We start from the raw sequence: 16,056 nt of genomic DNA, 5'->3' as shown, positions 1-16,056 counted from the left end.
GAACGAGCAGTGCCTAACTGATCAACCATCTTGTTAAACCGTACAAATATAATATATGTTTATATAGCATTGCATTCCACAGGTATGGACAGTTTCACAGGAGGATTTGCCAAGATCAACTTAAACTGGGAGTCCAAATAAAAATCTGTCAGCCGTCCTTCACTCTGAGGAATTCTGTACTGTTCCAAAAGCTCCATGATGTATAACATCCATGCATGGCAGGTAATGAAAATATTTATATGTGAACCTCATTTTAAAAAAAAATCTTATTTTTTTACATGATATCAAGTCTCTGTTACATGTATTTTCTTCTGCTGCAGTCTCATCTTCAGCTCTGAAACTAATTCTTTGTTCACAGTGTCCCTTCTGTCTATAACTGGCCTTTGTTTCGGCTTTGTGGTGACAGTTGCAGAAACTGTGGGTATGGTCCAGTGCCGCTCTCTTGGGACATAGGTGGGTGGTGGAGGGGGCAAAGCGGGGGCACAAGGTGGTGGGGGCCAGTGTCTTACAACATTGCTAATATTGTTATTGTAGTTGACATTCTCCACAATCACCTCTGGCCCCTGTTGCTCCTCTTGAATGGTGAAATTCTCTTTCGGGGTCTCTGATGACTTAAAGGGGCTTCTGAAGTTCCAGAAATGCTGCTTCCGCTGCCTTCTCCGTACACGGCGATTTGGCAGGATGCGATTGGACTTTTTGTTGCGCAAGAATGATGCAGTTGAAATGATGACAGTAACTATCACCATGAGGCTAATGATAGCGACGAGCATACCTATGATTTGTAAAGGGTTGTTTCTATTCAGCAATAACAATGATCCCAAAGGCCCCCCTTTGAGTTGAGTCTGTAAAAGAGCACAAGGAGAATTCAAATCCATTGGAGAAAAACCACACAAAGATTTTCTGATCTGTAAGACTGAGTAATTAGTTGGTGAGACATATTCATATAATATATGATTCAAAACTGTTGTTTGAAATGTTTCTCCAGGGTTTAATTTTCACCTTTTTACTCTCGTTTAGGTTTTGAAAAGACAAGATCAGAGAGGTTCACGGAGGAACCAGTAGCTGAGACCATCCAGCATTTGAGAGTAAAATCCTTACAATGAAAGTAAAAAACTTGATTTATCTAAAATCCAATCCTAATATAGACGTTATAAAAAATGTTTGATCAAAAAAAGGTCTCCTGTGTGTACTCTTTTACAGACACAGTCATGCTCTACTAAATCTTCAGAAAATAAGTAGCTGCAAATTCTTTCACAGAGTAAAAACAACAGTGAGGCTTTGCTGATGATCTCAAGGCAAGCTTCATTTATGGCCCAGGCCTCCGTACAATCTTTCTGATCTTGCCCTGAGGTTGTACACGGGTCTTTTTCACAGATTTCCAGTAAATAATGGTTGAAATGAAGATTGTCAGGGAGACAGCAAAGATAACGAGGGTCAAACAAATCCCAAACACTGCCCCTGGACGTTTCCTTAGACCCAGGAAGTATGAGAAAAATCTGGATTTGATCTGAAAACATGACAATTGTATGTGTGAGACACCTATGGCTAAAATAACAAAAACAATATATAAGTATATGAAGTAAATTCTGATGCAAAGCTTTTCAAAACAATTCTTTTTTTTGCAGATTCAAATAACCCACTTTTAATGTTAACTGTTGCAACTTACAGCTTCAGTGATGTCGATCTTGACGACTGCAGTGGTGCTGAAGGATGGCTGACCGCGATCTCGGGCCTGGACCACCAAGGACCAGCTGCAGTCTCTCTTCTTGGTAATGTTTTGAATGATAGCCATTGACTTGATGTAAGACTTTAGCTTAATTTCTCCTGTGTCAGAGTCTATGTCAAAGATGTTGTTGTCCGGATCAGCTTTCATGATGGCATACTCAATAACATTGTTTGGTACCTCAGCGTCATCATCTACAGCCTGTAGGGAAGTCATTATTACTTACTCCAAAAAACATGTATGGCTGAATTTTGTTAAATCTATATTAGAAGATGTATACCTCTATTTTTACTGGGGCTCCAATCACCATGGTCTTCTCAAGGAAATTATCATTAAAAGCAGGTGGATGGTCGTTCAGATCCAGCACGGTCACAAAGACTTCAGCCAGGCTATACTTTCCCTCTGCATCCTCTGCCTTTACATAGAAGTTATACTTAGATCTCACCTCAGCATCCAGACTTGCCCAAGGCTGGGTGTAAATAATCCCAGATGTAGGCTGGATAAGAAATCTGCAAATAATGACACATATTTATGTAACCCTTCCAGGTCTGAATCTTTAAGTCAAGTTTATCTATACAGCCCATTTTATATGGACTCATGGTCTTGGGAATTTAGCAGAGCAAGGATGTCACATTCTACTTGCAATAATTTAACTTGGGTCATTATTACGACATTTTTAAAGGCTGTAAACCATGTATCTCCCAATTTAACTCCTTTCACGTGTCAGCTGTGTATGCAGTGAACAATGCAGCCATGTATCACACATCCAGCTTTTAAAAAAAAAATCACAGCTTATTTTGTGCTCATTGATAGTTCAGCCCCACCTACTGTGATCTGTTTGTCTGGTAGTCTTTGATCCAGACAACTGATGCCTCCATCTGAGGCATCAACAGTTGTCAGTATCTAAGCCTGGACCGTGTTAAATTCACTTGAGAAATCAAACAACATTATCTTCACAATTCTGTCGGCCTTGTCTAAATGACAGTGAGTTTGTTGAAGTAGGTGTCTGATGATACCTTTGACTTCAACTCCATGGTGATCAACGAGCTTCCTGATTGCTGCTTGTTTGTTTGCTCAGGGTTATGAGAACAAGTTTCACTATGCCCTTTATGATGTTGGATGTCTAAAGAGCTAATTATACTCCCGCAGCAGAGTGTCGCAGTGAGCTTGTTGGTGGTATGTCGCAGTTATTTTTGATTTATGCCCAATTTTGAAATGTGGTCTGCGCTATTCTGTTCCACACCACACCGCAAGTGGGACAATCACAAACTAGCTGCTTGGTCTAGATACAGCCGAGGCGGTGAGGAAGTGGGGGCAAGTTTGTGCAACAACGGAGGGACATGAGGGTGAGAAAGAGGGGGGATCCAGGTGGAAACAGGGTCCCAGCATTCTTGTGCACCTCACTCGTTTTGGTACCGGTAAGGTACCAAACAGGAAATACGCATAGAGTAGAGCGGATGTAGATTTGACCAATCAGATGCCTCCTGCCTGCGGCACTGTCTGCGGTCACCTACAATTTTGGAGAGGTGTGCCAGATTGTCTGAGGAAGGGGCGGGGGCATATCTGCGTTAACTGTGACACACATGCAGACAACCTGGTTTCTGAGTTTAAATCAGCTTTAATACAGTAGGTCTACAGTCAGTTAAGACTGTTGGCTGAGTTTTCTTTGGCAGCAGAACAAGGCCTCTTCCAAATCACTGGAACTTTCTCCTGGGTCAGGCTAACGTCAAACAGGTGGTATAGAATCCCACAGAGCTGATCTGCACAGGCTTTCAGGACTGGAGTTAATACCATCTGGACCTGGTGCATTGTTGTTATTCAGTCTCTCCAGCTGCCTCTTCACATGACTTCCAGAGATACGTAGATAGGTGGAAGGGGAAGGGAGCAGCACCATCTTCTGATTTGGTTGAAAACAAATGGGTGAAAGCAAGATGAATCTCAGCAGAGGTGGAAGATGAACATTTGACATATTAGAGAAATGTTTTGGGTCAAAAGAGGGCAGCATGTTCATTTGACTGTGGGCAGGAGAGAAGGATGCTAAGCTTGTCCCTGAACTAAACTTGTTCAAGAATGTTTTCAGTTCAGTGGCTTTGTCCAGAATTCCATCTGTTTGATCATCCTTCTGCTTGAAGCCTGTGATCCTCTTCATCCCTGGCCACACATCTCTGATATTATGCAGCTAGAGCTTTCTCTTATCTTGACCTTAGATTTCTCAATAACTCCCTGTCTCCCTACCTATGCAGCTTGCCTCTTAAAATCTTTTTATACAATGAAATACACACAACTAAGCATACACATTTTTTTGGCTGATTGAAAGTTAAAAAACTGTGTAGGGGGCCAAAGACTGAGGTGAAAATTTTATTTATAAAAAACAAAACAAAAAAAACACTAACTTTATAAAATGTTGGTGTCTGTCATAGTCCCTCCTAAAATAGACAATAAAACAGCAGGGGGATTTATAAATTTGATAATTTATTATAGATATTTGTATCTCTGCAAAAAGCAGAGAAAATAAATAGATGAGTGGAAAATATGATGGATTCTCATGTTTTATTGAAATAATATGATTACATTGCTCCAAAGCATCACAGTTTAAACAAGCTTAGTGTTGATATGAGATTAAAACAGCCTGTCTTTCATGCTGATTATTGAACTGTTGCCTTTTCTGTGTTTTTTAAAGTATTTTGGCATATTTCTTTGTGTTTTTATGAAAAGCGGTTATGGTCAGGTTGGATTGTTTCTTGTTTATAAACTTGTTAGCTTGACTAACAGTGAATTTAGCTGGAGTGCAATGTACCAACAAGCAAAGAGCAGTCTATTTTTTCTTTCAATCCCATTAAAGGATTAAAATAGACAAACGCTTATATGCACTGTTGCTCTGTGTGTATCCAAATGCTCAACTGTTTTCTGTAAACATATCTAACCTCTGAAATATAAAAAGCTATTCTGAAACATGTTATTTCAGCATTAAGGTAACAATTTGCAAAAAATCTGAGGAGTTGCAATTGTAAAATGTTTCTGATTAAGCAAACGTATAAACCTAAGTGTTCCAAATCTCTGGCTGATGCTTATTTTGGAAATCCCTTGCCATGCCATGTGACATCACATATCGGCTTAAACCCATTACTGCAGAGCTCAAAATCTGTACCAAATATAATAAACCAAACAAACAAACAAAAAAAAAGTAAAACCTTTATTTGATTGAATTAAATGAGATGATTATATTTTGTCCCTTTATTTCTAAGTATTTATGAAGGAAGAAAAAAAAAATCTGTTTATAAAGAGAGAAAAACTGAGGTTCCTCCCTCAGTTCTGTAGGTTTTTCACAAAATACCTATAGCTGTTGGAGGGAGACCAGAATTAAGCTTTTGAAAAATATGCAAAACATTATGTATGGCATCCAGATGTACTTACACACAACACTTATTTGCATTTTGGAGACTTACTTAAAAACAGCTAATTGTAGTATAAGTAAAAGTATACATTTTATTTCTGTTCCTCATGAAAATGTTTGCAGATCTTTTCTACTCACAGGTCAGCCCCCGATCCATAGATAGAGTACTTGACTTCTCCCCATGGTCCTGAGTCAGGGTCTAAAGCCTGGAAACCAACATCAGCAACAAAATAGAGATTTAAAAGATGCTGTGTTTGATATAATAGATTGGTTTTGCATATTCTATTTAAGATAACTCAATATAAAACAATTTTTCATCTTTCTATATTAAAAAAAAAAAGGTTTCTCATTACATTCAGCTAAATTTAGTATATTGATGAACTGTGGCTTGCTATGTATATGATGTTACAAGGGTTAGGTCTGACAATGACTTTTTGATATCAGAATATTATCCTAGGCTTCGGCTAATCTGTCCGACTGCAGCTGCTGGGTGGTCTGTTCACTGTCTCCATGTATCCAAGGTCACTTGTTGGCTGTTCTTTTAACTGATTGAAATTGACAGGGATAAAGTCAGAGTGCCTCTGTGGTGTTTGCTCAAGGCCAGTACTTATTAATTGGACTCCCTGTGGTTGTTGAGCTGATATGTACCGACAAGCACACCTGATGAGTTACAGCAAACATCAGTCATTTCAGCATGTCCTTAAAAGGCTCCGTTTTATCCATATTTTTGCAGCTGTGTGTCCTGCTCCATGTTGGGTGGTGGGGTGAGAGATTGGGGTGGGGAGTGGAGGAGTGAAGCCAGCGAATTTGCTGTTACACAACAAAATGAAAGTGATAGCCATCTGGCAGCTTACCTCGCCTAGCTTTTATCTACATGATTTCACATATTATCCCAACCCCCTCCACTCAAAGAGTCTACATTTAGAGAATTAAAGGGCCCTGTTGAGCAGTTTGTCCAAATCACTTTTGCGTTATAGCTCTCAGTGACGTACGTCTTCTATAGCAGATATTTTTAGGCAAGATGAGGGAACGCTCACCGTGACTGACACCACATTCGAGCCGCCGGGTGAATTTTCGGGAATTCTAGCGATGTAGTAATCAGAGGAGAATTTAGGAGCGTTGTCATTGGTGTCTAGGAGGTGAATAACAATGTCTGCTGTAGCGCTAAATCTCTCTGGAGTGTCGATCTCAACTGCAAGCAGCTGAAAATGAAAAACAATGGCAAATAATTATTTTCAAATTAAAAACTGATTTATTCCCAGGCAAAGTCAGGACATATAAGGAAAATCAACATTTTTCTCAGTAAATTTACCACTAATGTGGAAATGTAGATACAGTTCATGCCAGATTGGCAACAATTTATTTATCAATGCATACTAATAATAAAAACACCAAGTTTTTAAATTTTGTGTAAAAAGTGGAATGACATATAGCAGCAGTATAAGATACTCAACTGGATAGAAAAGTCTGCTTTGGTAATTACATCCTTAGGTCTATCTGACCAGACTACTACCTAAGTATTTTACTGACCATTGGGTATGAATATATTACTTCTTTGTTTTTCATTAAAAACACACACACACACACACACACACACACACACACACACACACACACACACACACACACACACACACACACAATGTTAATTTCAGACCTGTTAAAACCTCTCTGTGAGCGGTATTTGATTAAAGACAAACATTGTGATAACTTTTTTAAATTAGAGCTTTTGTTTGCAGCAAGACTGATGCTCTTGCCACATTTGAGGTTTTTTCCTCAAAATTTTGCAGCTTCCTTCTGCTCTATTAGTCCTTATGGTATACACAAAATTGCATCTAACTTAATTTGTTTTATTCATGGTACCTATTTCTTTAAGTGTTAATTACTTAACTAATGGACATTTTAAGACAGTAGGCTTTATAGAAATATCTTTATAAAGAAAAATGTAATCTGTACTTTTGTGTCAAAAGATTACCTTATATGTTAGAAACTGGTGCTTCTCATAATCCATAGCAGCAGAGTCCTCTACTAAGATGGTGACTTGGGCCTCATTGAGCACAGTCTGGGGGACGGCTCGGAGCATTCTCCCTGGTCCAATCAGCCTCAGATTAAATTTGGCATTTGCACCCTGCAGGAGCATTCATAAATATCATCATTCTATTCAAAAGTCTAACATTCTTTATTCTTAAAGCAGCATAATCTCTATAGTACACTGTCTTTTCTGTCAAAGAAAAAACATTGTGTTCTTGATTGCAACAGTAATAAGAGTCGGATAACAGCTTAAGTAATAGTACTCTTTGTGAAACATGATTTTGATGGACAGAAAGAATCTGGCTCCAATTGTCAGTAAATTCTTGCAGCATCATCCAGTGATGTAGCTTTCTACCCATCTAATTCCACATTATCCACACCTTTAAATGACCATTCTGTTCCAGACCACCACAATGAGACTTTGAAAAGCAACACCTTGCGGGAGGGGTTAGGCTGAAGCCAGACACACCGGAACAGAAAACTGGAGTTGTTTGGTGATTTGACATAGAAGGATTGTAAGCAAGCCAGTCGAAGGTGACATTCAGATTAGTCATGGAGAATGTGGAACCATTCTCGTTAATTGACAATATGTACTTACTGTGTGGTAGTGGGACAGAGCAAGCATGGGAGATGTGGAATTTAGAGTTGAGACAGCCACTTGGATAAATCAATAATAAGCAGAGCAAGCACCTTTCTGATTTTCTAGCCATATTTTTACATGCCATGGAACGCTAAGAGGTGTGATTCTTAATAACAGCAGGCCTAAAGTTTCTGAACACACTATGACTATTAATCTAACCTGTTGTTGATTAGACAACATCATTGTTCTTACACAAAAGTAAGGTCATAATAAAGCTGAATAATGGGGTCATTGTGATGCTTTTTTACCACTACAAAATATACCTGTTGTGTTAAAAATAAAACCAAATTTGCACAAGGCGTCTCCTACCTTATCAGAGTCATTAACTGTGATTTTCAGTCCTCTGAGTATCTCTCCCTCTGGTGGATGCTCATACATTGTCAGCTCAAACATATTCTGTGGGCCATTCTCTCCATAAAAGGTTGGTGGATTATTATTCAAGTCCACCACACGTACCACCACTGTTGTCACCTCATAGTCCAATTTTTTGTCTTCGGTGCTTACCTCTGATGCCTGTGCAAGGAGACAATGTTACCTATTTTGATCGCATAACATAAAACACTAAGTCAACTGTTTGTGATCCTGGATATAACAGAATGAAGACAAAAATCCATAGTAAAAACAAAATAAACAAAAAGATGATACCGTATTTCAAATAACTTGAATATTTTTATTTCAAGTTGGCTGAAACTGGCTATTTAAGACTTGCATTACCCTGACTTTAATGTTAAAGAGTTCTCTCTTCAGATAAATGGGAGCAACCAGCAGGGAGATGGAACCACTTGTTTCATTGATGCCAAAAACACCATCATCGCCTAGAGATACAAGCGAGAAAAAACACATTAAAATGTTTTTATTAATTTTAGAGTATTTGTTTTTTATTTGTTTTTTTGTTGTTGTTTTTTCTGCAAATACTTACCCTCATCTATCGAGTAGATGACTGGGTTTGGGTTTCCAACATCACCATCTTCGGCACTAACTGTAAATATTTCAGATCCCTGTCAAGCGAGAAGAACAAGTAACACATATATACTGTAAACAGTTATGTCAAATGAATCACGTTGATATCCACTGAAAAAAAATTAAGATAATGAAATTTGTTTCACTTAATTTTAAAATCTGACTTATTGAGGTATTGTTGGAAAAATATGATTTAAATATGATTTATGATGCTTTTATTGCTACAATTACTCCTTTTTCGTGTGCCCTATTGTTTACCTGACTATTTTGCAAATAGGCAGCCAGTTTCTTATGCAATGACGTTTTTGGCTTAACTTGTTGAATTTTTTTTTAAGATTTACATCTATAGATATTATTAACTTCCTCTCTCTAGCTGAGCCACCAGTTAATTAGTGGAACCCATTCACCTCTTATCTCCTCAGCATGCACATATTTGGTCTGTTATTCGGGTCCTCAGTTTGGTTTATGGGATCTCTTGTTAGTGTCCATGTTTCCAATTCAGTTATAGCTTTCAGGGTCATCATGCTGCTTCAGAGCTTATGTGTGCATGCTGATTCAGAACTAAAACAAGTTGAGGGTATGCACTAGTTTTTTAAGATAACCTTGAATATATCAAAACCTTAAAATGGAAACGATGTGTATTTACACTATAATTTTACTAGCTAAAACAGATAGAACATCTAAACCTGAGATGTACAAAGAAATCACAACAGAAATTTGATGTTATTACATATTAAAGACAGTGATTGGGAGATGTGTTGACACTCACTGGTGCTGAGACTTCATAAATATAGCCAAAGTAGGGGGTTCCAATAAAAAATGGTGGAGTGTCTTGTGCATCAACCACGTTGACAGTGAGTGTTGCAGTGGATGACATAAATTGCTCCTTGCCATTCAAGTTGCCGCCGCCATCCTAAAAAAGACAAAAGAATAAAAAAAAATTGTTTTATTTTCTAAAGCTTTGCTAAGCTAGGCATTTTTTTTTTTTTTTTGGAAAAGCCTTAATTCTACTTTGTACACTGTTGTATTCTAATGAAATTTTTTGTAGTTTTCCAACCCACTTACGTGTCACAAAGCAACTGAAGATTTCACTTTTTAAAAACTACTAGTAGTAAAAACAAGCCAAACTTCCACAAGAAGAAAATTACTCAAAGGTATTTCAAAAACAGTATAACTTTGAAAAAATTTGTACCTTTGCAATGACAGTAACAAAGTGTGTCCTGGTTTTCTCGTAATCCAACATTTGTCCGGATCTGATACGCACCACTCCACTGTTTATGTCAATTGCAAACAAACTGGACTGAGGTGTCTGTAATAAAGGAAATAACAAAAAATAAGATTGAAATTTAGCTATAGAAGACTATTAGGATACAGCCATTTGAAGAAAAAATATAAACATTGGTTGGAAATAAAAAATATAATTGAAAGGAACATAATTACATAGAAATCTAACGTTTAGTGTGTGCATAAAATGTAGTTAGTGACTGTCCAGTCTAAAGGAAGGTACAAAGGCCAGTTTAATGGTTAGTAGGGGGGTGTGGGTGTGTTTGTTACCCTGTGGGAACAATTTCCCACTGTGTGTGTGTCATGTTATTTGCTTTGAACTGACTTAATTTCTCATTCAATTTTCCTACTCTGCCCGTTTTCTCATCACTGCTCATCTGATTCACCTGCTCCTGCTTTCTATTTAAGGTGCTTGCATCCAGTCATCAAGTCCTCATTATTCTTGTCCTTTCTAGACAGAGATGAGAGTGGTTTTTAGCGTACCTTAGTGTTTCTGATTTCCTGATCCTGACCTGTTCTGCCTCTCAATTAATGAGCCGACCTGTTCCTGTCTGAACGAATTGCCTGAACTGTCTTTGGACTCTTGGATCTCTAAGCCTGCCTGTTCTTCTTCTGGTCTGTTTGTCTGACCTGGCTTCTGACTCCTGCACATGGGGCTGCAGCATCTGGGAAACCCTGGGAGGCACCCGCCGCATCTTGTTGGCAGCCCACTGGCTGGATCCTACCTCATTCTCTGGCGATTGACTAAATTGTAAACCAGGTTAGTGACTCACATTCAAGCTCTTTCGCCGTTATATAGGGGCTAACCTGTGACTTTTCTCTCCAGAGTTTCCTGCCTCAGATGTCCTAGCAGCTGTTACTGTTCAACAGATCTGTTTGATTTTATTATATGCCTTTTGAGTTATCCTTCTGTCTTGTGTGGATACTGATTCCTCTGTTCTGAGCCATTACAGTGTGCTATTTTAGGATTGTTTGTTTTACTTTTAATGCCGTTGTGTTGTATTCCAGATGGAAGTGGTGCTAATAGCCATTTGCACAGGGTAGGTGGGATATGGGGAAATGTGAAAGGAAATTTTAATAAACATCTAACATGAGACATAGTAAGTAAGGCTAGATAACTGGACAAAACTAGTTTGAAGCTTTTTAAATGAGTTAGTTTATCTGTGTCTCTGTTGATTTGAACGCCCAATGCAATTATGCCCATAACAGATTGTGAACTACAGCTATAACCATATGCCATATTTGCTACAGTTATTGATCCCAATAGCACAAAGTACAAACTAGTGCTCTTCACCACCCGCTGCTAAAGCAGCCCTCTCATCATTTAGACATGGCTATTTTGAAGGAGATCCCCTCCTTCATAATAACATCAACATATTCAAGCATATCAACAGATTCATAGGTTCTATGACATCTTAATTAGAAAATAATGACATCTGTATACAGTACAGTATGTAGAATGAGTCCCCCAGATCAAATTTTGTGTGGTGCTTACCTGGAGATGGTAGGTCACTGAGCCTCCAGAGCCTGTGTCTCTGTCCACAGCTTCCACTTTGTAGATACTTTTCCCAGATTCAGTTGTCTAAATTTAACAAAGTAGACAAAAAAATGTAACACTTGTGTGAACTCATAAGTTCATGGATTGTTGTTCGGTAACTGTGTATACTTAAACATTGTTTTAACTTTGTTTATTGGTTATAAAATTAAGACAGTTTCTAAGACTGGAATCTTACTTCCAATACATCTATGATTGCAGGCATGTTTTGGAATTCTGGCTTTTCATCGTTTGCATCCATTACAAATATTGTGACTCGTTCAACAACCTTGAAAGAATCAAAAAAGGAAATAAGAATTATTTTTTAACAACACCATGACTTAAACAATCCACAACATTAAATGGAGTAGGTAAGTAAGGTAAGTAGTTGGTAAATTAAAAAAAACACTCATTATCCTTTTCTACTAAGGTGTTTTCTACCAAGATATAATTGCTAAAGACATACACCTTATCTGACAAGCATCTAAGATTGGATCATGTCACCTGATATAATTACAACAGATGCATTATTCAATTGATTAAATTCTAAGTTCTTCACTGCTAAATGGTTGCTGGAAACTCAAATATTAATTTTTTTCAGTTAGTGAACTATAAGAGCTACCAAGTCGTAACAATAATAACCCCTTTGGGTCTTGAAGAAGATACATCACAGAAAAAAAACACTATTTTCAGTAGTGTTGATGTGTTTGGGATTTAGTTCTTAGAAAGTGCAATGACTAGACTATAAGAGGTTTCTGAGAGAGAACTGCATTCTGACTAGTCTCTTCATTGACATTCACTCTATGGTTATTATAGATCATAGTTACTCTGGAAATGTTTGAAAACTCTGAGCCTCAGATTAATTTATAGGGAATACACACAGACAGTTTTTTTTTTTTAATAGGTATTAATACTTGTGGAACTAATCATGCAAATCACTTATACATTTGAAACTGACCTTAAAACATCTATTCATCTAATGTGAACAATATATAACTATAAATATGGAAATGTTTATTCAACATCCTTAATTGTGGTTCTTACAAATAAATCATAATTTAAGAAAATAAGAAAATCCGAAGATGTGAAATCTTGTACAAATCTCTGATTTTCGCACCTGTAATATTTATAGAGCACACATTCCTTATTATTATGTTAGTGTTGAAAAGCCACATCAACTCCAAGTCGTAGGAGAAAGATCTCCAATAATCCTTTATTCAACAAAATCTCTGTAAGAAATTGCTCACAAGCAAAATGTCTGTGCATAGGTTAAGTTGTTAAAAATTCGGCAACTTTTTTGTTTTGAAAAAAAAAAACATATATATATATATAAATACCTTACTTCTTCCATCTGTGATGCTGATATTAACATCAACTGAATCTTGTTTCTAAATAAAGAACATAAAATAAAAAAAACACAAAAAAAAGATATTTTTGCAAAACTTCACAGATATTTTTGGTGATTTATGTTGTAGTCTTCGGCTTACCTCTCTATCCAACTTTTCCACTAATGTAATATTTCCAGATTTTGGGTCGACTCTGAAGTACTCCTTTGATCCCGGGTCAAAGGAAAGACCATAACTTACCTCCTGGCCTTCAGGGTCTGTGCCATTAAGTTGATAGATCTGTGTACCTGTAGGAGGGAACCACAATATATTAATAAAAGATTATGAGCTTTCAGCAAAACAAACAATTTATCGCATCAACAAGTAATAATAATAAATTAACACAACACGCAACATCTGTTCATTTAATGAAATGTTATTCAAATTTCTGAATATTCCAGATACCAAAGCTAACCACTTTGTTTATTGGCTCTCAGACTGGACTCTTATGGGTTCAAAGAAATGCAGTGTATGAATATGGTATTTCTTACCAACAGGGGTGTCCTCAGACAGGCTGAACAGTGCCAGATTCCCACTATTACTGTATTGGCCATTGTCGAAAAAGTAGGGGGCAAAGTCGGCTTGAGCTAGGGAAAAAAAAAAAATGTTCAAGCAAAAAGTATTTTTGTGTAGAGAGATGAGACATTTTAGTTTAGACCTAATCAATGTTTTATATTTTTTCTGTATTTGTTAACTTTGACTATTGTTTTTTTTAAAGATGCCCATTAACAAAATATACGCATTTATCATACTGTCCCTTTGATCCCGATTACAGGTGGGTTACGTCAGCCAGCTTAGCTACCTAATCTAAACAGAGTCAGGATGGTCTCACAGAATTTATTTAGCATAGAATACAAATTCAGGAACTGTTCCAAATGTAACTCTTCACACATTCTTTTTAGCAAAGAATATTTTATCCTGAAATAAATTTTTTGTACAATAAAAGACACGATATTAAATATTGTAAATATCTAAAGTGAAATAATTTAAACAATTCAAAATTACCTCTACAATCAAACCGGAGACTTTTTAACGATTTTTAAAGCTTCTAAATTAGGATCTGTTCTGAATCCACTGTAAGTTGACAATCATATCATCCGACTTACCTAAACAGGCTTGCACAAACACAAAAAGCAGTGGGAAAGTAGAAATCTTCACATTCTTCATTCTACAGAATAAATCAACGAATCAGCACCATAAAGACGGCTCTGTCGAAAGTAATAGGCACAGCTCTCAAGGTGTTTTCCAACGGCTGTACAGGGCTAAAAGCAGATGCTTAACTGGTAATCCAATGACTGTTGAGATTTACTACAGGGTCTCCTCACTAACTGGACCAAGCACTTATATTTTTTAAACTGCTTTCAACAACTAGAGTTCAAGAAATGCCTTGTTTCTTGAAGCAACATTATATCATTGTGAAACTGAACGTGGATATGTTCTTGCTGGTAAACTTAATTAATTACCTTGATTAATCAGCTTATTTGCTGGAATAGGCTACTTCTCTTGCTCTCCAGCTAAACAAAAAGCAAGACAGTCAAAAATAGTGACAAATCATCTACATGAACACAAATTATGTTGTGAAAATGTATCTTTTTAGAACTCAGGGTTTTTTTTTCTCACATGATGACAATATGGAAGAATGATATGATTAAACTTCATTTTATTTCAATTCATCTATATTGTACAGTATATAAATGTCATGATCCTGAGGTATTTGGTCATGTTTCATTCCTTTCCGCAGGTGGCAGTAATATGTGGGGGCACATATTCCCCACTAACCATTACTACCCATTTCTCTGTGTACTGGGATGAAAGTCTTAGAGTCTAATTTTGTGTGAGAATTGCTCCTTAAGAGTTACAGTTTCTAAACTTTTTAGCTATTGACCTACAAATGGTACCATAGTCGAATCATTATCAAACTATTGGATGAGAGTACAACATTTTTAGAAAATTAATTAAAAGTGGAAGTTACAAACAACTGAAGTAGTTGGTTTTGTCCATTTAAAATAATGCTTTCATATCTTTAAGCACTTTAAAATAAATATAATTTGGTTTATTTCTGTAGTGGCTCTAAAGACCCCATCTTAAAGATCTCCAAGTAGGGGTCATTTCAGAAATGTTTTTGTTATATCAAATCTGTCTGTGAAAGAAAAGAAATATGACTCTCTTTAGCGCTCATATCCTCCAAAAGCTTTCCAAAGTTTACACTTCATCAATGTTTTGAATTTTTTGAAACCCTCACAAAATCTCCTAAGGGGTTGATCAAAACAAATCTCCTGTTAACGTGTATCTGTGTGTTTTAGTTCATTTTAGGCCATACCTTGAGATTTCTTGTTCATTGTAATGGCAGATGGCAGTGCTGAAGATTAACCCACAGTGCTCTAATCCCTCCTCATCTTGTGTTGCAAACGCAGTTCTTTAAACATAAATTCAGAGCAAAATTAGCATATAAATAAATGTGTGTACCCATTTATGTTCCTCCAAAAAAAAAACTCAGGCATTTTTCAATTTCTTCCATTTGTTCATTAAATTATAATATTTTTAAGACTGATAATTAAAAATGTTTTGACTACAAATGGCACATACATGTGCAGAGTCTTTTCAAGGATGAGATCATATATGTATTCAACTGGAAGGTTGTTTCTTGTCTTTAGTCATCTGCTTAGTTTCTAATCCTGTGTCTGGGATCATTGCAGCACATGCTGATCTCTTTTCCCCTTGGTGACTAAGTCATTACATTGGCTTGAAAAAAACCTTAGAAATTATGTTTATCTTCACAGCATATGGCTACATGTGAAAAACTAGATTGGGATGATTGTCCTTAATAGATATTAACTAACCCTGTCTCTCTTTGGATGTAGTGTATGCAGAAAAAATGTGTGCTTACCCACATGCTCATGTGACAAATCACCAGATGGACTACTTCCGCCATCTTCGAAAGGATATGCTAACTTAAATGGTTTAGAGGCAACACTGAAACAAACAAATATCATGAAATCAAAAGCAGCAGAGGAGAAAACCTTGACAGTAATGGGATTTTCCCTCACATGTGAATATCTAAGCAAACATACAGTACAGGGCATTTTACTCTGAGACTTCAACAGT

General features: G+C 36.9%; 1 protein-coding gene across 1 annotated transcript; it reads right to left on the bottom strand.

Moving 5' to 3' along the window:
• Positions 1-284: 284 nt before the first annotated feature.
• LOC107090520 (cadherin-related family member 1-like) lies at positions 285-14,118 on the bottom strand. The gene is made up of 17 exons (XM_015383977.1): positions 14,058-14,118; positions 13,443-13,538; positions 13,054-13,199; positions 12,904-12,954; positions 11,766-11,855; positions 11,528-11,614; positions 9,941-10,057; positions 9,518-9,661; positions 8,708-8,786; positions 8,503-8,603; positions 8,098-8,301; positions 7,093-7,245; positions 6,155-6,319; positions 5,256-5,323; positions 2,004-2,232; positions 1,667-1,924; positions 285-842 (listed from the first exon to the last, which is right to left on the bottom strand). Exons 1-17 carry the CDS (start codon positions 14,116-14,118, stop codon positions 285-287), a joined length of 2,607 nt encoding a protein of 868 aa, XP_015239463.1.
• Positions 14,119-16,056: the final 1,938 nt, after the last annotated feature.

The sequence above is a fragment of the Cyprinodon variegatus genome, unplaced genomic scaffold (assembly GCF_000732505.1).
Source record: "Cyprinodon variegatus isolate N-32 unplaced genomic scaffold, C_variegatus-1.0 Scaffold1, whole genome shotgun sequence".
Classification (NCBI taxonomy): Eukaryota; Metazoa; Chordata; class Actinopteri; order Cyprinodontiformes; family Cyprinodontidae; genus Cyprinodon; species Cyprinodon variegatus.
This window is presented reverse-complemented; position numbering and strand designations above follow the sequence as displayed.

Coding starts and splice junctions, on each gene's coding strand:
- LOC107090520 (XM_015383977.1), bottom strand. CDS start 14,118: ATGAAGAATGTGAAGATTTCTACTTTCCCACTGCTTTTTGTGTTTGTG. Junction 8,302..8,502: donor TCTTTAACATTAAAGTCAGG/GTAATGCAAGTC, acceptor CTCCTTGCACAG/GCATCAGAGGTAAGCACCGA. Junction 7,246..8,097: donor CAGTTAATGACTCTGATAAG/GTAGGAGACGCC, acceptor ATGCTCCTGCAG/GGTGCAAATGCCAAATTTAA.